The 26,369-nt window shown below is 49.2% G+C and overlaps 1 protein-coding gene across 1 annotated transcript; it reads right to left on the bottom strand.

The window, feature by feature from the left end:
- Window positions 1-1,918: 1,918 nt before the first annotated feature.
- On the bottom strand, window positions 1,919-22,039 carry C8H6orf118 (chromosome 8 C6orf118 homolog). Its single transcript, XM_077802002.1, has 11 exons — window positions 22,015-22,039; window positions 16,103-16,785; window positions 15,325-15,447; window positions 14,481-14,540; window positions 13,140-13,264; window positions 11,456-11,525; window positions 10,816-10,986; window positions 9,102-9,155; window positions 8,448-8,509; window positions 3,136-3,294; window positions 1,919-2,114 (listed from the first exon to the last, which is right to left on the bottom strand). Exons 1-11 carry the CDS (start codon window positions 22,037-22,039, stop codon window positions 1,919-1,921), a joined length of 1,728 nt encoding a protein of 575 aa, XP_077658128.1.
- Between the last annotated feature and the right edge of the window lie 4,330 nt (window positions 22,040-26,369).

Below are 26,369 nucleotides of genomic sequence, written 5' to 3'. Positions count from 1 at the left end.
GGAAAAGTCTGGAATCCACTGCTGAGGACAGTCTGGAGTCTCATGGGCTCATCTGCCTTTCACGAGACCACGCCTCCCATCAGACACCAAGATCAGTCTCAGAACCTTTAAAAGATGGAGGAAAATGTATCGAAAAGTATGAACTTCAAAGAGATTTTCACTGAAATGGGACAATCGACCTCAGCAGTAGGTTATTTTTAAGTGGGCTTAGGACTGTCTCCCTGATACTCTTGACTTAAAATGGGTTTTCCTTAATATTTCCATCTTGTTAATGAGAAAGTAGTTAAAATGGTAAAACACACTCTAATTTTAGAAGCATGAATCATAGCAGACACAGTGGCTTGGGAGGCTGCGTCAGGAGAATCACGAGTTCAAAGTCAGCCTCAGCAGCCTAGTGAGGCCCTGCCTCAAAACATAAACCAAAAAGCCTTGGGGGTGTGGCCCAGTGGTTAAGCTCCTCTAGCTTAAATCTCTGGTAGCAAAAGTTAAAATAAAAGCATGAATCAGAATGTGAACTCATTAGCTAAACACTCACGGCGCCTCCCCTCCTCTTTCATCCCCCTTCCCCACGGGGGGCTCCTGTTCAGTGGCTCAGAGCAGCACCAAGGCAGCCTGGATGCCCAGCAGGCCTCTCACCTTGTCCTACCCACAAGCAAATTCTGCCATATCCACCTCATCTGCCACCTCCTCACCTGCTGTCCTCACCTCTCCTGACCACGCCCCACCACCCCAAGGTGTCCCGCAATCCACACAGGCACCTCTCACCTGGGCTCCTGGGGAGCCTCTTCCTGGAGGCCCTGGTAGGAGGCTTCTGGCTGCAGCCGTAAGGTGTTCCAGAGGAAAGAACCGTCAGGAGGTTAGATAATAGGGCATGGAACTAGGAGAGGGAGGGAGGTCGATATTTGAAGGAACTGGCTCACGCTGTGGGGTCTGGCAAGTCTGAAATCAGCAAAGGAATATCCAGCTAGCAAGAAGCTCAGGCAGGACTGATACTGCTATCCTGTGCAGAATATCTTCTCAGAGAAATCCCCCCCCACACACACACACACACATTACGGCCTTCAACTGATTGGACAAAGCCTATCATTTCAACTCCACCACTACCACCATCACTACCATTATCTCCTCTACCATCACTTTCACCTCTGCCCCTTCATCATCTCCACCATCACCTCTACACCATCACCTTCACAACCTTCTCCATCATCACCTCTACCATCACAATCCACTTCACCTTCACCACCATCATCACCTCCACTACATCACCCCCACCATCACCATCACCTATACCATCAGCCTCACCAACACCTACCACCATCACCTTCATAACCTTCTCCATCATCACCTCTACCATCACATCACCACCACAATCCACTTCACCTCCACCACCATCATCACCTCCTCTACATCACCCCCACCATCACCATCACCTATACCATCAGCCTCACCATCACCTCTACACCATCACTTTCATAACCTTCTCCATCATCACATCACCATCACAATCCACTTCACCTTCACCACCATCATCACCTCCACTACATCACCCCCACCATCACCATCACCTATACCATCAGCCTCACCATCACCTCTACCACCATCACCTTCATAACCTTCTCCATCATCACCTCTACCATCACATCACCACCACAATCCACTTCACCTCCACCACCATCATCACCTCCTCTACATCACCCCCACCATCACCATCACCTATACCATCAGCCTCACCATCACCTCTACACCATCACCTTCATAACCTTCTCCATCATCACATCACCATCACAATCCACTTCACCTTCACCACCATCATCACCTCCACTACATCACCCCCACCATCACCATCACCTATACCATCAGCCTCACCATCACCTCTACACCATCACCTTCATAACCTTCTCCATCATCAACTCTACCATCACATCACCACCACAATCCACTTCACCTCCACCACCATCATCACCTCCTCTACATCACCCCCACCATCACCATCACCTATACCATCAGCCTCACCAACACCTACCACCATCACCTTCATAACCTTCTCCATCATCACCTCTACCATCACATCACCATCACAATCCACTTCACCTCCACCAGCATCATCACCTCCACTACATCACCCCCACCATCACCATCACCTATACCATCAGCCTCACCATCACCTCTACACCATCACCTTCATAACCTTCGCCATCATCACCTCCACCATCACATCACCACCACAATCCACTTCACCTCCACCAGCATCATCACCTCCTCCACATCACCCTCACCATCACCATCACCTCCACCATCAGCCTCACCATCACCTATACCATCAGCCTCACCATCACCTCTACCACCATTGCTATCATAACCTTTGCCATCATCACCTCCACCATCACACCACCATCATCTCCGTCACCGTCACTACCTCCTCTGCCATAATTGTGTTAATCAGCTTTTTGTCATTGTGATCAAAATACTTGAAAAAAAACAGCTTAGGAGGGGGAGGGTTCATTTTGCCTCATGGTTTTGGAGGTTCGGCCTGTGGTCAGCTGGCTCCAAGGCAGAAACACCATGGCAGAAGAGCATGATGGGGGCAGCTGCTCGACTCATGGCAGGTGGGAAGGAGAGGGAGAGGGAGGGAGAGGAGCGAGGAAGGGGCCAGGCCCAGTGACTCACGCTCCAGTGGTGCCCCAGCTGCCGGTGACTTTCACCACCTCCCAGCAGTCCATTGGAGTCACTGAGCCATCAAATGGATTAATCCACAGATGAGATCAGAGCCCTGCATCCAGTCATTGCCGACAAGCCCTCCTCTGAACCAAGCTGACAAGGACCGTGTTCCCACACGGGAGCGCTGAGGGGAACGTTCCAGATCCAACCACAGCAGTCACCATCACTGCCACCACCGTCATCAGCACCATGTCCTAGCTGGGGGCAGACCGCCTGATGGCTCACACTGCGCCCTCCTGGAAACACCTCCCCAGGACTCGAAGGTTGTTCAGCCGACCTCACCCCTCCCTGTGGATATTGTTCAAGATCCCTTCAAGTCAGAGCCTCCTTCACTGCACGCATACAGCGGACTTGAAATGAAGCATTCTAGATAAGCAGTTTCTCATCTATAAGAGAGGAGTAGTACCTGCAGCCTACCACATGAGGTCATGCGAGAACTGGAGGAACTCCCGAAGGTACAGCAGGAAGCCTGGAGGGTAATGATCATCACATGGCCGCGTAGGGAAAGTAACACAGCGGACATCTATGAGCCCACTGTCAGGATAAACACGCACCAATCTCTTGGCATTTCTGCTCCTGGTATTGATAGGAATTAAACATTATGGTCCTGAAGTACAGAAGCCAGCCCACCCTTTTCCCTCTTCTTCCCTCCCCTCTTCCCTACAGCTAACCCACATCCCAGGACTACTGAGCTGGCCTCATGCCAATTGGAGCCGACTGTACGTTCTGATTGGTTCTCTGCTTGGATTAATGGTGCTGCAATGTATTCGTTCTATTTATAACTTTTTTCTTCCAATATTATTCTTCTGAGATTTACCTGTGTTGACTATGTACCTCTCTTTCTTTTAATTTGTTTGCAGCATTCACAGATTTGACCTCCAGGGACTTCCTACCCAGCTCAGGGGCCATCAAGTCTCTGCCCCTTTCCGCCCTCACAGTTCCACGGTGAGCATCAGGAGATGGCATTTAGAAGAGGCAGGGCTGACAGAGACACCCTAGACAACAAGAGGGAGTGAGAGAGAAAGAGAACACTCTGAACATGCACATGAGTTTCTTTTCTTTCTTTCTTTCTTTCTTTTTTTTACTTATTCTGCTTCTCTGTGTTTCTTATTTTAACCTTATTTTTAGCCAAATGCAACACACTGAAAAAATTCCCCAAAGTCAAATTTTCAATACTTCTGTGGTTTGTAAAATAATGTCAACTGGCATTGAATAAGATTAGGAAGGAAGGAAGGTGGGGAAGGAGAGGGAAGAGAGAAGGCTCTGTCATGAAATAAATTTAGAAAGAGATGAAAATATTAGAAAAAATATTAAGAAATGTTTTTAAGGCAGGACTTTTTTTAAAAAAAATAACCAGTTTATTGGCTTTAAGGCCAAACATGTTGTTCTATGGGGAGAAATCCATTACTTTTTCAAAAAATATTAATCAAATTCTGTCTTATGAACAGAGCAACTAAACTTCAAAACCTGATAATTCAAGATTTAAATTGATTCACAAGGCACTTCCTGAACATTTACAACTAAAATGATTTTATCATCTTTTTTCCCTCAGTATATTTCCTTTAAATTTTTAAATTTTTATTTATTTTGATGAGTTACACTTGACAGTGGAATGCATTTGTGCACTTTGATACATCATACATAGATGCAATATAGTTTCTCGTTTTTCCTGAGTGTACTTGTTTCAGAATCACTTTGGTCACGTAGTCACATATAGACACACAGTAACGATGTCTGTTTCCTTCTACTGTCTCCCTCCCCCCATCCTCTCCCCTTCCTTCCCATCACTGTCCTCTACCTAATCTAAGGTAACGCTATTCTTCCCTAGTGACCCCACCCCAATATTGGAGAAAACATTTGACTTTTGGTTTTATGGGATTGGCCTATTTCGCTGAGCATGATATTCTCCAACTCCAAGCATTTACTGGCAAATGCCATAATTCCACTCTTCTTTAAAGCTGAGTAATATTCCATTGAATATATATATATATATATATATATATATATATATATTCACATTTTCTTTATCCATTTATCTATTGAGGGACACCTAGGTTGGTTCCATAGTCTAGCTATTGTGAATTGAGCTGCTATAAACATTGATGTGGCAGGATAGGTTCAGGAAGTTTGAGAATTTCCATAGAGAAAGGGTAAAAACAGGAGGCACACAGCCGTCCTCAGCACCTAGATTTCTAAAACTCTGCAGGGAAGACACAGGGCCTACCCAGAAGCCCGGGACTCCTCTGGGCCCAGTTTGCTCCTGCATCCTGGATGGAGCTCTGCCCTCATCCTTGTGCCTGGCTGGCCCCTGTCCACCTCCCCTGGGCATGTGCATGGTGGGCTTTGGGAAATATGCCCCTTGGGGGAAGCACAGCTTTCTCAGCTTCTTTTCTGCCCTCTCCTTGGGTGGTCAGGAGACCAAGGCTGCTGCAGGCTTTGGGCAGTAACGGGCTTTCCTACCTGAGGGTCCTGGATTCTTTGGCTGGAAACCTTCAAACTCAGGAGGCTCCCACAGCATTTGCCTCCAGGTAGAGCCGGGCATCCAAGAGGACTCAGTGCTGCTCCCAGACCTAGTCCCATGGCCCAGGCCTCACTCTCCATTCCTAGATGCTTCCCTCGGGGCTGCAGAGCTTGGACGGAAAGGCCACACCAGGATTTGCCCCTTGCTTTCCGAACCTGGATCAAATTAGGGATTCTCTAAAATCTCATCTCGGAGAAGCGCAGACTCAAAGCAGTCAGATTTTCTGACAACGAGAGGCCGAAATTTGACTCTTTATTCCCTTTTAGTCTCTTTTACAAATCAGCCAGTCTTCCCAGGGGTCGCCTGTTTCTTGTGGAGCTCAGCCACCTGCACCCCACCCTGGCCCCCAGTCACGTGTTCCTGCTCAAAGGCAAGGAGCCACACCCACTGTGCCAGGTCCCTTCCCAAAGCTCCTTATCAGTCACACCTGGTCCAGCGCATGTGGGACCACCTACCCACAGCCTGGCATGCAGCAGTGTGACTAGGCGTTGGCTGTGGCTCTTCTCTCAGCCTCTACCACCACCGAAAACTCCCGGGGGATCGGCACCAGATGTTCTTCATTTCCATCCTCACAGCTGGCCACGTCTCTGAACTATGCTGAATGCTGACAGAATGGAGGGTTCTTTGTAATAGAAAGGATGAGAGGATCCCTCATCTGCAGTCCTCAGGAGCGCGTTCTGCTCACAAACTCTGATCTCCACAAAGCCTTCCTATAACCCACCTGGCAGCCCCCCAAGAACAGCATGGTGGTTGGCCAATCCCGGATGAACACTCCCCAGTTTCCTCACCCACCACGGAGCCACACCGAGCATCTGTCTGTCTTTACTTCTCGTGGTCTTTCTGCCACTCTTAGGCAATTCCGAAATCCATTCCCACTATCTTACAAATGACACCACACGATAAGGCCCCAGGAGGTCAGGGGTGGTGTCAACCAGACCTGGGCTCCTTCTAGCCCTGTCACTTGGAGGGCACTCTAGGGAACCGAGTCCCTGCCTCAAGCTGCAGGTCTCCCCTGTGTAAGGAGAGACATCCTATTAGCAGGATCCTAGTGGACGAAATGACCAACGGAAAGTAACTGGAATATAGAAAACACTACTAAGAAAGTCCGGTTGATGTCTATACATGGCAAAAACTGCCACCAATTTGCCTCCTAAGCAGAGGTGAGTCATGGCCAGGAAGAGCTTGTGGTTCTCAGAGCACTGTTGGAGCACACCCTCCTGACAAGTCTGCCCCCCATCCTCCCTCTCTCTCCTCCACTATTCCAAGTTAGGACTCATGTCCTCACCACTGACATCTGAACTCCAAGGTCACCACCTTTGGTTGTCTGAAGGATTCCAATTTAACCTCCAGCTCTAGAAGTTAGACCAGATCAAAGACAAAGAGGAGAAACGAACCCCAAGTCCCAGGGTTGGGCCGAAGGTCCCGGCCAACCAAGATGCCCGTGTGCCAAGCTCAAACGAGAGTCCTGACATTTGAAGAGCAGCCATCACTTCCAATTCATAAAGGTTATTTAATTGAATGAATATAAATTAGAGCACCACTACACTGTATTACATGTTAAAAAAACTGTTGGCAGATAAGCAATTATTTTTAGATTGACAAATTTGATCCCCCCTAATATGACACAGAAAGATTTTTTTATTCTTAAATATTGAAAAGTATTTTCTCCAGTGGAAAGTTACTAAATAAAAGCAGCAAATTCTCAGAACTAGTATTGTTATGCACATAAGCATAAATTAAAACTGACCATGTGTGTATATGCATTGATCAACACGCTCAAGAGGATACTTATAACACATTAATTTTATTGGGGTAAGGTGGACGAAATGGAATGCCTCTCCGTTGACTTCTCCATCTGAAAACATCCAGGCTGCTATACACATGACACTTCTGAATTTTCATGGGTCACTTCTCCAGTTGCTTGAGAGTTATTTTCTGTTTCTTCTAATTTTGTGTATTTTTTAATAAATTCCCAAAGTTTCCTTAAAATACATAAGAAGTGAATATAATAGATTAGAAAAATGCATTAAGGAAGAAAGAACACTTCAAAGTAAACTTCTATTTTAGGGCACGTTTATTTGAAAACAGATGAGACTTTGCAATCATCTGCCTTTGAAGAATATTTTAGCACAGTTTAGACACTGGATGGAAGGAAGACCTGCTTGTGTTTGGATCCCCCCAAGCCCCCACCCGCATCTTCCAGATGAAGGACAGCGTAACAGCAGGGGTGGACTTGCCACCAAGAGTCCGCACAGCCTTCAGAAACTCACTCTTGCTGCCGGAGTGTGCCAGGAGCCTCCCAGGGCCAAGTTCGTAACGTTGTCGTTACCCAACTAAAACCACTGCCCCCCACACCACAGGAGGAGCAGGAGTCACCAAGGAAGCTGAGATCCCGGTCCAGTGCCCTCTCCCCTGGGTTTCTCTGTCTACCTAGTGGGAGGGAGGCGTCCCCTGTTTCTGGCCTCCTTTCCAGCTAAGGGGGGTGGTAGGCCGTGCGGGCCACTGAGGTGTGGTTGGGAGTCACCGAGAACCACTGTCCCCCTCAATTGAGCTGAAAGCCCCACATGAGAAGTCTTTGGTTATCTGTCCTCCTCTTCCCCTCCGTTCCTCCTTGGAACATGGTCCTGATCCCTGAAGACAGCCATACTGAGACCCAGGGGAGGTCTCAGGAAAGGACAGTGCACGCCTAGTTACTGGATGCCACCACTGAGCCTAACGGGCCCTGTTGATACCAATAAGCCTTCCCTAAACCCGCATGGTTTTCTTCCACTTCCAATTGTACCAAATCCTGGATCGAAGTGCAACATCAAGTCTCAGAAGAATAGCCATGTGAAGCACAAGTCACCTACAGCAGGCAACTGAAATCAACCATTCGCTTTTGAACTTAAAATTTTAAAGGAGGATATTCATAGGGTTTTTCAGATTCAACTTCACAAAAATCCTTGTAATTTGAGAAAAGAAAGCCACCCATAGCCACAGGCACCCCCACTTTCCTGGCCCTGCCCAGGAGAATCCACTGCCTCTCTTCAGCTCTCGACATTGAAAAACCATCCATATACATTGAGGTTTAAATCTGGGACTAAGCACTTTTAAGCAGGAAAAGCTGCAACAGTATGAAGTCGGCTTTCCCAAGTGCTCCTCAGGGCTCAGCCTGTGAGTGTTCTGGGACAGCAGGACAGTTACAGCTCTTTCCTGAAGATATACTCACTGCTGCTCCTCCTCACTGATCTTACTCTTTCTCATGAACTGCTTCAAATGGTTTTCATTGGCCTACAAAAAATTTAAAATCCTGTCGTCATGTATGATGGCAATGAAATTGAATCCAAATAAATCAGCATTTCTAGAATCAGGTATAACATACTAATTCATACTGTGTACAGTACAGATACACACGTAATAGATCTATAGCATGTTAAGCTCTGTGTGTGTGTGTGTGTGTGTGTGTGTGTGTGTGTGTGTGTGTGTCTTCCTGGAGATGGAAGCCAGGGCTTTGCAAATGTAAGGTAAGTGTTCTAATCAGCCCTAGGGGACATCTTCAAAGCTGTTAGGTGGAGTCAGTTCAAAAGATTCCTTGTCACCAAATAAACTCCTTATGTTGCATGGTAAAGTGTAGATGGAATAGAGAAATCATTATTATTAGCACATCCTACCATTAAAACTCAGTGCTACACTTTCACTTATACATCAGTTTACGCCTGTCAGTTTTAAAATACTGTGTGCATAGCCAGATACTTGGAGCACCACAGGAAGTGTCATCTAGAGGAAGAAGGTGTGTATTCTTGTTTGTCTGTGACACAGGGCAAGTAGGTACTCCAGGGATCACTTCTACTGTGACACTGATTCAGGCACCAAGAAGACTTACTTCCAATTTCTTACTTAGGATCCTATTTGATGTTTCCAATCTTATAGCTTCATTCTGAAGGACAAATGGTTTAAAAGCAAGATAGCTGGTTAATTATTTTTCTCTATTTATGGAATAAAAAGTATTATGTAAATGGTGTCATCTCAAGAGTACTCAAACACAACACTTAAAATCATATGATTAAATGAAGGACAGAGCTTAAGAAAAAATATCTCTGGCCTCTGTTTCAAAAACTGAAGAAGATGGGATTAATCCTTCAAAAATTTAAAACCTTAGGGAAATTCAGAGTAAGTTTCCTCACTGTTCAGTGGCTGAAAACAATATAAAACTACAAATACAAGCTGGGCATGATTAGCACATTCAACCATTAAAACTAAGTGTTACATTTTCATTCACACATAACTTATACCTGTCAGTTTTAAGATAAAAAACTGTTTTAATCCCAGAGACTCTGACAGCTGAGGCAAGAGGATCACAAGTTCAAGACTAGCCTCAGCAACTTAAAAAAAACCCTGCCCAGTTTACAAAACTTAATATATATAAACATATATAGCCATACCTCATTTTTCTGCTTCCCTTTATTGTGCTCCATCGATATTTGATTTTTCTTTTATAAACTGATGGCTTGGAACAACCTTGTGCCAATCAAGTTCATTGGCACTGTTTTTTCACCATTAACAGCACATATAATAATTAGCACTTTTTAGCATAAAGTTTTTAAAATTAAGGTCCATATTTTTTAAAGAGAATGCTTCTATACATTTAATAGACTACAATATAGCATAAGCATAACTTTTATATACTCTGAGAAATCAAAAAACTCATGTCATCAGTTTATTGTGATAATAGCTTTAGTGTGGGAGCCTGGAGCCAAATGCACAACATCCCCACGGCCCACCTGTACCGGTACTTAACACCCGCACCAGGAACCGATCACCAAGTGTAATGTGGAACATTTTAAATTTCCATTTAAAATAGTATCAGGTCCTATAAATTCATGTGAGTAAGTATAATAATTATTTAAGACCCAGACACAGAAATAAATAAAATAAAGTTAAAATGATCCTGGATACGAATATTCATATTGTGAAACTATCACTTTCTCCCAAATGGATTTATAAATTCATTGTAAGCACAATCGGAATACCAGAGTCTTACTAATAGTAGAACTTGAAAAATCAGTTAGTACTGTGAATGAGAATATCCAAGTTAATCATGAAAAATGGTGGGCGGGGGTTATCAAGACTTGCTCTTACAGATAGCCAATGTGTTGGAAAGGATTAGCAATTATGGCAGTGAGGCAAGATAATGATTAATTAAGAATCCAGAGTAGTTTAGAGCACCACTACCAGCTGCATACCATTTCTAATTACTCAGCTTAAAAAAAAATAGTGCTGGGAAAATATCTGTGACTATATAGCCACAAGAGGAAATTCTTATAAATTTTACAGCCAGAGATTATATTGAATCCAACTGCACATTTTCTGCACAGATTCTGCAGGTATTGGCCATTGACAGCTCAATGACATTTGTATCATTTTTGTTTCGGCTGGTTTTTAATTATTCTAATTATCTGCCACAAACTCTGAAATAAAAATACATTTGGACCAAATTTGACTGTATTTTTATACCCTGTTACAGAATCAAATTGCTTCATGCATTCATCAAGGTCTCAAGCAAAAGAACAATATAAATATTTAAACAAATTGCATACCTCTATGCTTTTAAGCTTATTCTCGGCAATGCCTGAAATTCCAGTGTGCACCAGTGTTGCTTTAATTTGCTTTTCAAGGTCTTGAATTTCATCCCATTTCTTGAGTATTTCACATCTCTGAATTTCAACCTTCTCCGTAAGAGTAAGTTGTTCCTCATCAATTAATTTTTTCTCGGTTTCTTCTGGAAATATATTTTGAAGGCAAACTATTATTGTGTTTAATATCTGGCTCTCATTAATAGTACTGTGTATTATTAACAATATTATATACATCATTTATAAGTATAATGGACCTCAAAGTCCAAGCATGTCAAAAATAATCTGATCTAAAAAACGAGGTATACCTTCCTTAATTCCTGATTTAATTCATTCATGTAATCAATAAGTGTTTATTGACTATCTTGTGTGCTCTGGCCAAGGTGTAAGGTTTAATGGTTGATTACTACTCACAGACTTTTCCAGGTTTGCATGCAGATGGTGCAGATCATCAGGAGACTATACAGAGCATGAAAGGGAGCCCAGGGGTAGTGGAGACCCGCAGGAACCTCTGACAGTGTTCCCCAGGGAGGCTCCGGGGGAACCAAGGGGCCGATTCGAGTCAGGCATGGGCAGGGGCGACAGAGGGAACATGGGTGGGAACCCTGCACTTGCCTGATCTTTCCTTAGTGATTCGAAGCAGTTTGTTCTCCACCTCTAATTCATCTCTGAGTCTACAAATTGATAAGTTAAAGAAAGTGAACGGTGAGAGCTTCAGTGATACTTTGTTCCTTTTATCTACTTTATACCACAAGTCTTCTTTCTACTGAGAAATAAAATGGTATCACCTGACTTTCTAACACAAAAGAGAATGAAAGATGTCTATAAAGCAGAGCCCCAGGTTGACCAAGTAGGAGAGCCTTTTCCCCAGGACTGCATGCACATTAGAACAGGTCAACTTAACACAGGGTTTTCTGTGGTGCTTCATGTTATCCTGGACTTCAATTGCTAAGAAAGAAGGCAAACAATAAAAATAAAACCACTAACATTTTACACGCTGAGGCAAACAGCCAATCAGGGCAGCGCCTACTGATGCAGGAATAGACGTTCTGCATTATGTCACACCCCACAGTCACAAGTTAAAATTCCACTATGTTTGAACTAAAAATAGATATAAAGATTTGAAGAAGGAGGAGGAGGAGGAGGAGGAGAGACCTCAGTAACCTCTTTGTACTTTGTTTTTGGTGCAAAGTTTCGTAGTCACCACAGCAGCAGGGTTGGCTCAGCTGGGACACAGCACCCCATTCTCCACCTCCTCCCAGTTCCTCCACAGGTCTGCCCAGGTATCTGCCTCCTGGTGCCTGACTCCTATGGGACAGCAGAAATGACCTATATGACTAGTCTCTGTCCCACACCCTGAAGGTGTGCCACGGTGACCTTCTCTCAGTCGCTGGGACCCCACAGAACCTGGGCTGCAGCCCTGGACCCTGCACCAGGGCTCCCTGTGCAGGCCTCTGTGGGTGACTTGGGTCATGCTCTGGATCCATATGAAGTCCCCTGCCCAGCAGTGGGGCACGCGTGTCCCAATGGCTCCTGTGGCCCTGCAAGCATGCTGCCCACCGCCCTTTGGATTCTAAGTCACAACCTTCTTGTGTCATTTCATGGGTTTGGCTGAGTCGCCTCCTCTGTATCTCGCCTGAGGTGCACACCTGAGCCTAACCCTACTGCTCAGGAGAGACGGCTTCCCATGACCCAGCCACGGGTCAGCGCCTCGGCATGCAGCTAAGGGCCAGCTGGAGAGGGCTCCTGTCAAAGGCCCGCTGTGAACCCACAGCCAAGTCCCCTGGGCCCTTGGGAAGGGCGAGAACTTAGTGCCACACGGTGAGAGAGGCCTTCAGACGGACCAGAGCCAAGGCAAGGGCTGACGGCGAGGTCGCCGTGGGAGTTTCTTTCCTGAGGACATTTGGTGACCTCGGTTTTGTTTTAATCTTTTTTTTTTTTTTAACTCCTTGCAAGCAGTAGATCCCATCCGATTGTTATGTGTCCCTGGAGGACCACACAGGTGAGAAAGAGGGTGCAGCCCCAGCTCACACCTGTGAGCAAGTCTTCCGGGGCCAGCGGGAAGAGATGGACCCCTTCAGAGCCCTCCCACCCTGGAAACACCACAGTGGGCAGAGTATCCGGCCACACTGGGACAGCTGGGCGCAGGCCAGGAATCATGCTGTCTCAGGCACCACGTCACACCCAACAACACAGAACAAAATTCAGACGTGTGTGAGTCACGCGGCTTTCAGGCCTTGGTAAGGAAGGTCACCCAACCCAGATGGACGCGCGTCTGCAGGGCTCACTTGTTGTGGTGCTCCAGGGCCGCTCTGGTGGCCTTCACGAGTTTCCTCAGCTCCTCCCTGGCCTGGTCAATATCCCCTCTCTGCACGGGACTCTTCTCTAGCTCTTTCGCTTCGGCCAGGTAAGTCTGGGAGGGCAAGGCACAGAGAGGGTGAGGCTCACCCAGGAAGGGCAGAGAAGGTCCCTTTGACTTACTGTGCATCCCAGATGCCCTGGGTCAGAACACGGATTCTAGTTAAAATAGGTCCAGCAGGAGGACCCGAGAGATGGGATACTGGGGGAGGACATCCTGGTCAAGTGAACTTGTGGTTAAACGCTTTTGTAAAAGCTATTTTAATGTTTTATTTTCCTAAGAAATTCTTTAAATGGCAGGAGTTCCCAGGTTGCTTTGTGTGTGTAGGGGGAGGACATGCTGAACAAAGGCCTTTGGTGCGCTGTCACCAGCCCCCGGGCATTTCTTCAGTCAGTGGGGACCATCGTAACTCAGTCAGTGCTGTGCTCAAAGGCAGAGCGGCAGAGACCTTGGCCAGGTTCTCAGGAAGAGAAAGATCTAGAGCCCGAGAGCCTGGGAATTCCTTCACCCTGATGTTTGACACAATGTGGACACAACTGGCCCTTTTCTACTCAACCTTGAAAAGTAAGGGACAGGCAGATCAAGGAGGTCTTGCTCAATCCTGAAAGACAAGTCCGCACAGCATGAAAGGGCTTGGAGGGGCGGCCACAGAGTGTGAGTGTCCCGAGCAGGAAATCAGAACTGACCTCCTTCTATGCTGCCGAGTTTTATGTGCAAAGAGAGAAACTGCATCTCCTCATGGTGAAAATGCCAGACACAAGTTTTAAACTTCACCAAATTCAAAATGCCAAGACACCAGAGCCACAGTGTGACACTCTGAGATTTTACAAGTGATGGCTGTTCCTGTAGCACAGATTTCCTACTACAACCAACGCACCCAACACAACTCTGAGGGACCGCCTAGGAAGCCACCGCGGGAGGCGACAGCCACTGTGGCTGGGCCAGGCAGGCCGCATGGCACTCCTTGCAGTACCCAGCAGAACTACTGTGGGTGCTCCGGCAGTCACTGAAGTGGCCCCCTTTTAACCTCCCAAATAGTGTCCTCCAACCCCAGTGCCTGGGGAACCCACCAAGGCTGGGTCCATCTAAAGGGAAGTCCATTACCAACAGCATCCTGCAGCTGGTATGGAGCTCTTCCCTATGAAGGGGCCAGCTGGGGTGAACTGCACGGGAACACACGGTGCTCCTGGGGTCCTGGATGTTTTCTAGTGCGGTGGAAGGTGGAGCACGCCCAGGCAGGCTCGGTGGGTGTCTCCAGGTGGACAGTTACCTCATACTGCTCCGTGGGCTGGGAGCACAGGAGTATGGTCATGTAGAGTTCATATTCATCCTGCGCACACAGAGACATCCACTGGACATGAGTTAGGAGGCCAGGCTACGGAGCAAGGCTTGTTTCACAGATATAAACAATACCGAGGTTAAGGATGTCCATTTAGATAATTAAAGAACAAAAGTATACAAAATGCTACAGTGCATTAAATCCTATAGTGCCTTAAATCCTACAGTGTATTAAACCACATGCACTAAAAAGCATAAGGCCTAGTAGTCTTTGAAACAAATTTGAGTTTAAACTACTGAGCATTTCAATATGTATCAAAAAACAACATGATCTCGTGCCATCCAGAAATCCTGTCCTGCAGCCCGAGGTGAGCTTTCTGGCAACCAGGGCATCTCTGTAGAACACACCACCACAGCACTACTGTTGAGCATCCCTACTCATTAGGGATGTTAGAGAACAGCGTGTTCCTGAAGCAAGCCAAGTTCAGCTTGGGTGCCACTGAGGGGCCTTTCATCATGGAGCCACAGCAGTTTTCTCATTGCATAAGGGCTCCGTGTAAAATAGCACTTGGGCAATCACAGAAGTTCACGTGCCACGTATGTTGTACTATAATTAATCAGAAAGAACTTGGAAAAACAAACAAGCATGGGCTTAAGAGCTAACTGGGTGCTGTGGCCTGGACCTGCAGTCTGGAGTCTCGGTGAAGGGTGTCTCTCTGGAGAATGGGGACCTTCAACAGGGCAGGATTTCTGGGAGGTATGAGATGGTTCAAGGATGCAGAACTTCACACATAGTTCTCATAGTTATTGTGAAAAAAAAAGTATGTATCTGTTACCTTAACTTCTTTTAAGATGTCGCCAAATATCAAAGAACTGTTGCAGACATCTTCAAACACTTCTCCTAAGACCTGCAGCCTGCTGAGCTCTTGCGGGAGGCACGTGCATATTTTCTGGAGTTTCTGGGGACAAACAGAGGGTCAGGTTGTCTTCTCTGTACTCTCCAAATCGTTTCTCAGGTTGAGGAACCAGAAGGGCACAGCTGCCACCTCCCAGAGCCTGGTCTCAGCAGAGCCGGTGGCCAACCAAGACCCCTGACCTGGCCCACAGCTGCTGAGGACCTGCCCTGGAGCTTCTCTCTGGTCTGCTCTCGGTTTCCTCTTCCTGCCCCTGCGACACTCAGGCCCAGCCCCCAGGCCTAACTATTTCACAGGGGGACCCACGGCCTTCCTGCCCTGCTCTCTCCCTCAGGAGAGCTGCCTGAGTCACGATCCCACCCTCCTCCTAGGACAGCCACACCCACCATCTGCCTGGTCCCTCCCCCTGCCCCCTCACACCCTTCCACTGACGGTGGATCCGGCTGTCCCTGGATCCCTCTGCTGTCCTACAGTCGATGTCCCATCATGGCCACATAGCATCTAATGCTTCTGACTGTGACCTTGCCTCCAGTGTCCCCACGTCCACGTTTAGCCTTCCACTTCACCTGACTGTCAGCATCTGCTGAACCTGTGGATTTTCTCAACACCTGGAAATGTGAAAGAGCTAAAGATGAGTCTCAGCCCGGAGGGTCCTCTTGTCGCAGCCCTGTGTGGACAGCGCTGCAGTGGCCCTTCTTACCTCCTCCAACTTCTTCTCATGGCCCGCTGCCACCTTGGCCCCTGTGAAATCCCTCTTCAGTAGATCTTGCTTTGCCAGAACTTGCTTTTGGAAACTCAAGAACTTCTGGTACCTGTCGGCTTTGGTTATGCCGGCCAGGTAGGAGTTGATGTACTGGTACTCGTCCGGGCCTGGGGCCGTCAGGGTGCAGCTGCGGCTGGACCCTGGCTCCCGGTACCTCAGCACCTTCATCTGGGGCAGCCTGAGCTCCTCTCTCCTGCGTCCTCCAGGAAAGCCTGTGCCCCTCTCCGCCTTCTCTCCTTGCCTGGGAGCGAAGTCCTCTCTGGAAGTGTGGGAGGCCCGCGCCTGGGGGTTCAGGTACCTGAACAGCCGCTTGTTTCCGGTCTCATCAGGGAGCAGAGCTGTGTTGATGGTAAAATGAGCCCAAGCATCTTTCATCTTGGCGACATTCCTGTCGGGTGGCTTTCCCACTGCAGAAGCCGCTTCCCCCTTTGGCCTGCTGGTGCCGCACCAGGCGGGCAGGTGGGTCTCGGGCGGCCGGTAGAGCTTGCTGGGATTGAGGTGGCCTGAGGTGTAGAGCAAGACATCTTCCTTGTGCTCTCTCTGCAGTCGGTGCAGAAGCTTCCTGAGGTCGCCCAGCGTCTTCACGCCCGGGGTCTCACAGTGTCTCCACTTGAGGTAGACTGTTCAGGGAGGACAACAGGACAGCAAGTCTCACTCTCAGCTCCACAGTGAAACGGCCCTGGGCACTGCCTGAGCTGGCACAGCCCATGCCCCGAAGAGGGGTCTACAGGGAGAGAAGGGAAGGTGGCACTGGCTGCACCCTGCAGTCAAGAAACCTGTGCCCTGACTCAGGCGGGCAGCAGAGAGCGGCCCGGGGCGGCCAGTTCCAGAGGGAGCCCGCCAGGCCAAGGAAGAGGAAGGCAGAGTGTTTTACTTTGACAAAGTATTTCTCATAATATTAGCAAAGGTTCCGGAAGGAAAGGTTAAAAGTCTTTTTACAATTCTCAAGATGATGCCTCAAGGTTCTCCTCTAACGTGCTTCACGTGACATGCCAGGAGACACACCAAGAAACTGTTTTCCCCTAAAATTCTCAGGACACCTCACCACACTGAGTGGCTGAAAGGCCATTCATCCTTCTTCTCCTGATCCCAAAAGTAAAACCCGTGGACATGTGAAAAGTGCCCTGACTCCTTCCACACAGCCCTGCTCCTCACCTGCCCCCTCAGAGGGCTCCGATCAAGAACCTGGCCCAGGACAGAAATCATGGCAAGTCCTAGTTTTCAGCCAATTCCTAACCACACGAGTGCAGAAATAGCAAATGGACTCTCTGAACCTCAGTTTCTTCCTCTGCAAAGTCAAGAGAATCATCTAACTCAATATGGTTGACCAACCTCCCAGTGGTTAAACCCAGCCTTGAACCCAATCTTGCTAAAGGTCTACGGCACTAAACACTTCTGACAGACCCTGAGTCGCCCAGATCTGTCCTTCAATGTGTTCCCCCTCAACATGAGGAAAGAGGGCCTTTTCTCTGGAAGGCTGTGTAACCTGATGTCCACAGAGCAGTGGCACCTAGGGTGACTGGGGGGGGGGCGCTCAGCAGCCAGGGCAGGTTGGCGAGGGAGGGGTCGGGCAGGGCCAGAGCAAAGGAGCATGGAGAGGCTCCTGCTGAGGTCGGCCTCCTGCTTGAGGAAGGCGCTCGCGGACACAAGTGGGGACCCGACCCGACAGACACTTCTGGACACCTGCTCCTAAGTAGGGGACCCAATGGAAAAACTAAAACAGATGTGTGGACACAGCGGGCACCGACCAGTAATACTGAGAGAGTGTGGACAGGGGGTAAGGAGGGAATCCTGAGACTGGAAAAGAACAGGCCAAACCCACCCCGCACTGGTTTTCCAGCTCTGGGCCTTCTCTTCCGAGAAGTCTGTCTCTGTAGCTCTGCTCTCCTCCGTAAACCTCCTTCTTGCTGCCATCTCTGTGCCCTGCTCTTCAATTCTTTGCTGAACAGAGGCACCGAACCCAGCACCCCTAGATGGTAGCACCACCACCTTGGAGCACTCTCAGGAGTTGCTAAGAAAATGTTCACTTGCACAGCAAGACTGGGACCTCGGTGCTCCCGCAGCCGCGGATGCTAAGCAGGCCCCCTGAGTCCTTGAGGGGCCACCTGAGCCTGCACAGGTCCAGGTGACCTCCACAACCATGCCTCCACCACAAGCTCCTCTGCAAACAGCTCATCTCCATTGTGAGGAGGGTCAGTGAGCAGCGTGGAGAGGAACCAGGTCCGGACGAGCACTGTAGTGCAGCCGGTCTCAGACACAGCCCTCCCCGACACAGAGCCCTCTACTCTGTGCCAGGACTGCCCATGCAAAGCAGGCAGGCGGGCACATGCTGAGGCCCGAGCTACATGCACCCCGCATCTGTGCCCAGTCTAATGGAGATCTTTGCCTGTGAAGTCAGGGTGCACTGTGGTCCCAAGAGAAAAAATGAGGCCAGAAAAAAAACCAGGGGCAGCCACAGATTCCCTGCTGTGTCACAATGACCATGGACAGCAGCCTCTGCACCCGAGCGCGGGGCTGAGGCCTGGGCCCTCCATGGGGACATCACGGGGCCGAGACAGAGGTGTTGGCCAGCTGAGCTCTTGGAGGCTTTGGGGACAGAATCACTTCCAGGCTTATTTTTCCTGTTGCCAGATCCAGTGTCTGGTGGTTGTAGGAAGGGGGTCCCGGGCGCCGCCCCCATTCCTTGGCTCAGCCTCCTGTCTCTGAGCAGCCACAGCTTCCCACCCACAGCCTCTCACCCTCTTCTGGGACCAGCCTCTGGGCTCTGAGAGTCCCAGGGTGGGTGCCGTCTCTTGAGGCCAGTTGTGCCCCACGATACACAGCAGTTCCCAAAGCTCTGTCCATTTCCTCGTCTCCACAGACCTGGGGGGGATGATGTCTGGTGTGAACAGCAGGGAGCCAAGAGACGATGGAGCTCTTCAAAATTCTGCCCTGCTCCAGGACATGCCCAAGCCAGGGCCCAGCCTCCCCACACTGTCCACTGTCCCCGCTGTGAGGGCCACTAGGGCTGGATATTGGGGCAAATGCTGCCAGCGGTGGAGTTCCTGACAGTCTCTGTTGACCAGCACGGTACCTCAAAGACACCATTTATATACATTTTTTAATATTCATTTTTTAGTTGGACACAATTCCTTTATTTTTTAAAAAATTTATTTGTATGTGGTGCTGAGGATTGAACCCAGGGCCTCGCATGTGCTAGGCAAGAGTTCGTTCGACCACTGAGCCCCAGCCCCAGCCCCCAAAGACACCATTTATGAACAGGTCACATACTAACGAACAGAACAAGGTTTCAATGTCTCACCGTGGTTCTTCAGAGGCACCGACCCACAAGGCAGGGAGACGAGCTAAGTCAGCTCCATGGGAAATGGGGAGAGGCCACTTGAATGCAGCCATTATCCTCCCTTCAGTTTATCCAGAAGTTTTCAGAAGGGACTGGAAGCCTTCGGCTAGCTAATCAGCACAGTCACCTTCCTATCAGCACAGGTTTGGAGTTGACTGCAGTAACACTTGGAGGATCCAGATTCCATGGCTCTCTGACAAGTTCCCACACTACTGACTGCACGCTCCATCCTGGCCCTGGATGTTACAATACTATCCTTACTGAAAACATTGTCTTTTGCATACCCTGGACAGCAAAAAATAAAAGTGAGTATTTTACAAATGATCTGAAAACATGTAGAGACTTTTTGAATGTGTAGTGATTTAGGAAAACACAGTAGTAGGCTTTTGGATAAGGTTTAGATTCATTAAACATTTCCAACAATTTAGCAGCTAACATTTTTAGACAGAGTGTCTTTAGTTTAGAAATTCTGCTTATGCTTCAAGATGGAGACAAGAGGTCTTGAAAGTCACCCTCATGACAGATCGCGGCCTCTGTTGTCGGGTCTCTGTGAACCCTGGGATCCACAGAGATTCTCACTGGTCTCTTCCAAGAATGTCCTCATTCCCTCTACCCTGCACTTAGCAAACACTCTGGGGGCAAGTTAGTGGAAATAATTAAGAGAATTCTGGAGACCATAACCTGCAGGCCCAGCCAGAGGAGAGCCAAGGAGCCTCAGGGGACAGTGGGCAGTAGGTCCTCTCTTGTGCCCTGTGTGCTCTGAATTCCTTAGAGAATCTGTGCGGTCTGCTTGACCTTTCCCAAATCCCAGAGAGCATCAGAACTGTGACCTGGTCACACTCTGCCTTTACACATGGATCTGCAAACATGTTGACAAATCCTCAAGGGAAGGAACTTCATTTGCATTATAATCTTCAGAAAAACTGAACAGCCATTGCTTCATGTAATCAATGTAGAAGAGAAGCACTGTAACATTTTAAGTAATGATAGAAAAACCTACAGGGTGCCGTACACTGCACTGTATGTGTCAGAAAACAAAGTCCTACAGCAGTCCTGCAGGGGGGGGACACAGCTGGGAGTGTGGAAGGCAGAAAAGCCCCAGGGGAGCACTCGTCCATGGGGAAGGGAGGCAGAATGAGCAGACTCACAGTGCTCCTGGCTGGCCAGGTGTGGGGGGGTGGTAAGAATGGCAAACTCGGACTGCAGCGTCACAGAAGGGGACTTTGCAGATTTGATTTAGGTGATGGGCCTTAAAATAGAAGGCCCAAGACCATCTGGGCAGGCCCATCCTCATCACACAAGTCCCTAAAAGCAAAGAGTTTTCTCTGGCTGGAGTCACAAGGGAGAGTGGGCTAGGAGGGACTTCAGAGATTCCAATAGGAGGGGAAGGATGGGGAGAAGGCAGCCACTGGGGAGCTGGGGGATGCCACAGTGCGCATGGCCTGGGGGATTCCTCCCCAGGGTCCAGAGGTGAGCACACCCTACAGTACACTGAGCAGAGGCCCACCCAGCTCATGAGACCTGCAACCACAGAATGCAAATCCTATGCATCGGCGCTATTTGAAGTCACCGTTTGGGGAACTTGATACAGCAGTAGAGGAAAGGAGTACACCGGGGGGACACTGCACAGAAGCCGGGCATGCTGCGTCCACATCTGGTGTGAGCCACGGACAGCAGAGGGGAGAAGACGTGTGGAACTGGGAATCAGCAAGAGCAAGTTTCACCCCAGGGCCACAGCCCCGTGCAAGGAGAGAGGCCTCCCAGCCTCCCAAGGTTATGGGAGGAAGGCTGGAGCTTCCTTACTCTTAGGTGAAAGACAAACAGGCGGTGACCTCGTGATCCCCTTCACAGGTGAGGATGGGGGCACAGATACTTAACTACTGCCCAGTGTCCGTCCCTAGGGCAGCTGCCTCCCCAAACTGCCCACAGCTGCACTTCAAAGCTGCAAGGTGCCTTTAATAAAGCTCCCACCGTCCACTCCACTCTTGCCTCTGCGAGCTTCTCTGGTGTTCTGCTTCAGCATTTGGGGAAGCAAGGACTCGTCACCGGTCAACAGTGGTAACAGACTGGGCCACGCTCAGGTTGGTGACATGCACAGGGAGTGTCCTGCAGTCCAGGACTGGCATCTAGAAGTCTGCCCCTCCAGCCCCTCCTCTCAGACAGGGCCAGATTGCCTGCACACACACACACACACACACACACACACTCACACACACTCACACACATTCACACACACATTCACACACACACACACACTCACACACACACTCACACACACACTCACACACACATTCACACACACACACACACACACACACACACACACACTCTTTCGGCCTGTCATTCTGGGATCTGAGAAGACAACACATCCCGACACCAGTGTTCCTGGAGCTGATTTGCAGCCACAAGAGAGACTTCACGTTTCAAAACAGACTCAGAGAAACTGGGTTCCTAGGTACACCTCAGACCAACGTCAGAAGCCAAACACAAGCGCCTGATGTCCACTTACATTCTGGCTCCGAATCCTTAGCCATGGCCTCCCTCCCCGGTGTGGCCTCTGAGGCCCTGGGGTTGCTATGGGACCATCAACATTCCAGGCCCCGCCCCCACGGCGGAGCTCTGCTGCCAGCCACAGGGTGCCTGCCAGATCCCCCACTCCTCCCCCCTGTGATTCTGACTTTAATGGGGACACCAGGTATTTGCTGGTCTGCCTGGCTTTTTAAAATGAAACCATCAAAAATGTACTTGCACTCTTCAATTCCTCCCCAAAACCTGGAGTAGGCCAGGGAACTGGCTGCTGTTTGGACTGCAGCCCCTCAGCTCTACCCAGAATTCTAGTGCAGTGTGGGTTGGGGGACTCCATGGTCAGGGGCTGTCACTATGGGGTGTTGTTTCCGTCAGATTTTTGCTGCGGTGACCAAAAGACCTGACAAGAACAATATAGATGAGGAAACGTTTTTTGGGGAGCTCACGGTGTCAGAGGTCTCAGTCCACAGGAGGATGGCTCCACTCCTTGGGGTTCCGCTGAGGCAGAACATCATGGTGTTACCGCTGTTGACCGGTGACGAGTTTTTGCTCCCCGATGTTGAAGAATAACACCAAAGAAGCACAACGAGGCAAGGCCAGAGTAGAGATTAGAAGTTTATTAAAGGACAGCAGAAAAGACTTCTCCCGGAGGAAGAAGGGGACCCAGAAGGTGGAAATCCGTGGAAGTGCAGTTGTCGCCCCTTTTTATAGTTCTTTCAGTGATGGAATGTAGGTGGGAAGGCCTCAGGGGTGGGACACAGGTGGGCCAAAGAAGTAGTCTGAGCAGGAAGGACTTCATTATCACTCGTTTGTGATGGGCTGTCTTCAAATCTGCTGGGGCTGTTGGTTAATACTTCTTCCAGGTGGACTTTGGCCTAGGGCCTCTTCAGGACTTCATTAACATTCCATGAGTTGTCCTGTTTTCCCTGAGTCATTCCCAGCATGGCCTCCATTTTAGATTTCACTCGATGGTAGACCCAATTTACCTAACTACACTGACTACCTAACTTTAAATCTGGCTTCAATGGCAGAGGGGTATGGTGTAGGAAAGTGGCTAGGGACTTCACACCTTGCCCCAGGAAGCAGACAGAGCGCCTCTCATTGCACAAAATATAAACCCCAAATCACACCCCAGTGATCCCCCTCCCCCAGCCACACCCCACCTGCTACAAGGACCACCCAGTGAATCCCTATCAGGTTTCAGTTCGGGGTTAATTCTCTCAGCACCCAATCATTTCACCTCCAAACCTTTGTGCATGATGTCACAGATGAGCTTTTGAGGGACACCTCACATCTAAACTATAGCAAGCGTGATTACCCATGGAGTCCAGGCAGGGAACTGAGCTCCCTGGTGAAGCGACCTGCAGGATCAGTTAACCGGGAGGGAAGGTCGGAAACCTCCATGTTCCCCGCAAAGTGCGTGCTTTCCCTCAGGTCGGCCCGTGTCGTGGAGGAGGGGACAAGAAGCTCCTCTCCACACGGGGAGAAGTGTGACTTTATTCAATATTTCTCAGCCAGGAAGAACTGGTTTACAGCCGGGTGGCGACTCCGTTTGCTCTCGGAAGTCCCTAGGGCCAGCCGGCTCTGGGCTGTGCTGAGGAGTGGTGAGCCCAGAGCTGGAGAGCAGAGTCGGCGGCGCTGGGCAAATCCGGGCACAGGGTTCTTCCCTTTGCCTTGTGTCCTTTGGTGCTGGTCAGGAGAACGTTCGGGAAACCATGAAGCCACAGGACCACCACCTGCTCACAGTGCAAATCAGGTGCCATTCCACTTGTGGGAAAAGCAGACCCCAGTCTCCTTTCTCTCCGGTGCGCGCCCAGGTTGGCTGCCACCACTGGAAATGCTGGTCCGCACGGGGGCATCTAAGTTGGGGCCTGGGGTGACCCCTGCAGCCCACCGTCAGCTAATTACCGAGGAGGGCCCCGACCCAGCTCCGTGTTGCATATTTTGAGTTAATCTTTGTAATTTCGCCAGCTGGCTGCCCTGCGTGCCGCCGCCCCACCCCGCGCGCGTGGGTCACAGAAAGGGACCCTCTGTGAGCCCCTCCTGCCGGTCGGCAGGTGGGCGGAGGGACGCGGGAGTCGTGGCCCAGGCGAGCGGCTGCCCTCGGGGGTCAGCCTGGGCTGCCCAAAGCGGGATTGGGCTGATTTGACTGAACGCCCTGGTTGGGGAAAGAAAGGACACAGTGGTTTTCGGGGCCTGCATTTCTCCCCGTCGCCGTCCCTCGCGGCAGCACGCAAATGCGGTTAGACTGGCCGTCCCTCCCCCGGGGCCCTCGGAGAGCCACCCCTGCAGCCCCCCGCTGCTCCTGGCGCATCGTCGTGTTGGCAGCAGAAGCGCACTTCATTGCCAGGTTTTCTGTGCAAAGAGCGGATCCTGAGGGCAGATCCGCCAGCGCCACCAGACCTTCCCTGAGGCCAGACTTCGTGGAGCTGGCCCTGCGGCCCTCGTCGCTGCGCTGTGGTCTTGCCCCGCTAGGGGGCGCGGGAAGCCGGCCTCCCCCAGCCCCGCTCCTGTCAGAAGGGCAACTGGTCCTGCTGAGAGTCTCCTGTTACCGCTTCTCCAGCCACTAGAGGTCGCTGGGCGCCAGCCAAGAGAGCGTAAGAGACAGCCCCTAGCATGGGAGGAAATGGTGGCCAGCTACTCCTCCCAAGGGGGCTAGTGTCCAGACCCATAAGGAACTCAAAAGGCTTACCACCAAATCACATAAGATAAAATAATAAAATAAAAATCAAATGACTAAAAATAAAATAATCTGATCAATAAATTGGCCAAAGAACTAAACAGACATTTCTCAAAAGAAGAAACACAAATGGCAACAAATATATAAAAATATGTTCAACATCCCTGGCGATCAGGGAAATGCAGAGCAAAACGACACTGAGATTTCACTTCACTCCAGCCAGAATAGCAATTATCAAGAATAAAAATAATAACCAATGTTGGAGAGGATGTGGGGGAAACTCACATATTGCCGGTGGGACTGAAAGTTAGTACAAACACTCTGGAAAGCAGTGTGGAGGGTCCTCAAAAAACCTGGAATGGAACTAACTGCTTACTATATGACCCAGCAACCCCACTCCTCGGTATTTATCAGCATACAGTAGGAATATAGGCACATCAATGTTTGTAGTAGTCAAGTCACAATATTCAAACTATGGAACCAGTCCAGGGTGCCTGTCGGCAGATGAATGGAGTAAGAAAATGTGGTGTACGTATATACACCACGGAGTGTCACTCAGTTATAAAGAAGAATGAAATCATGGCATTTGCCAGTAAATGGATGGAAATGGAGAACAGCATGTCAAGTGAAATAAGCCAGATGCAGAAGCTAGAGCAAAATAAGGGTCCCCCCCTTAATTTGGGTGGATATCACAAGATATAGGGAGTAAGAGATCTAGAAGGAAAGAGGAGAGATGGGAACAGGGAGGGAATACAGAATGAATTCACCAAAACCACTCTATGTGCATGCATAAATATACCACAGTCTTCTACCTTTACGTAGAGCTATAGCCCCAACCAAAGATAAATGAGTGAGAGGAAGACCCATAGAGTAGAGGAAGGGTGATGGGTGGGGGAGAGGGGGAGAAAGGGGAGGGCACTGGGGTCTGAAATGGGGTGAATAAAACTCCATGCACTATGATTTTGTCAAAATGAACCCAATAGTTGTGCATAACCATAATGCTCTAATAAATGAAAACACAAACACAAAAAGGAATCTGTTGAACAAATGAACAAATTTTCCACGTTTTTTTGGGTGTTGGACCTGGAAGCCAGGACCTGGCACATGCTAGACAAACGCTCCACTCCTGAGCTACATTGCCAGCCCTGCAAAAACTTTTTAAAACATCTTTATGCTTTGTAAGTTCTTGAAACAGAATGCTGTGTTTAGAAAATCTCAGACAGAATGAAAATCCAAATTCTCTGGACTGGCAGGAGGAAGGAGGAATGGGTGAGGAGGGATTCCAGTCTGGTCGTGACACAACAAGGAGTCCTGGAAAATTCTAGCAAGAGCTAAGGTAGCATCAGTCCCCATGGTGGACCCATGACTCTGCTGCTACTGTTGCCCAGGACAGGTGGGGCGAGGTGAATGCTAATGAGGGTCCCCGTTCTGTGCAGGTAAGCAGTTTCCGCCCGCCCAGACCTCTCCAGTCTTCTTCCTCCCTGCTAGCTTCCACCCAGCCCCTTTCTTCCAGATGCAGGGCAAGGAAAGTCTGCGTCCACCCAAGGCCCAAAGTAACCCCTTGCCCTCTCTCTCTGTCTGGAGCCTCTCCCCCTCTCCGTCTCCCTCTCTCTCTCATCATCAATCTTGTTTGTTTGTTTGTTTGTTTGTTTGTTTTG

The sequence above is a fragment of the Urocitellus parryii genome, chromosome 8, assembly GCF_045843805.1.
Source record: "Urocitellus parryii isolate mUroPar1 chromosome 8, mUroPar1.hap1, whole genome shotgun sequence".
In the NCBI taxonomy this organism is placed as follows: Eukaryota; Metazoa; Chordata; class Mammalia; order Rodentia; family Sciuridae; genus Urocitellus; species Urocitellus parryii.
Note: the sequence above shows the minus strand (reverse complement) of the source record. Positions and strands in the feature narration are given on the sequence as shown.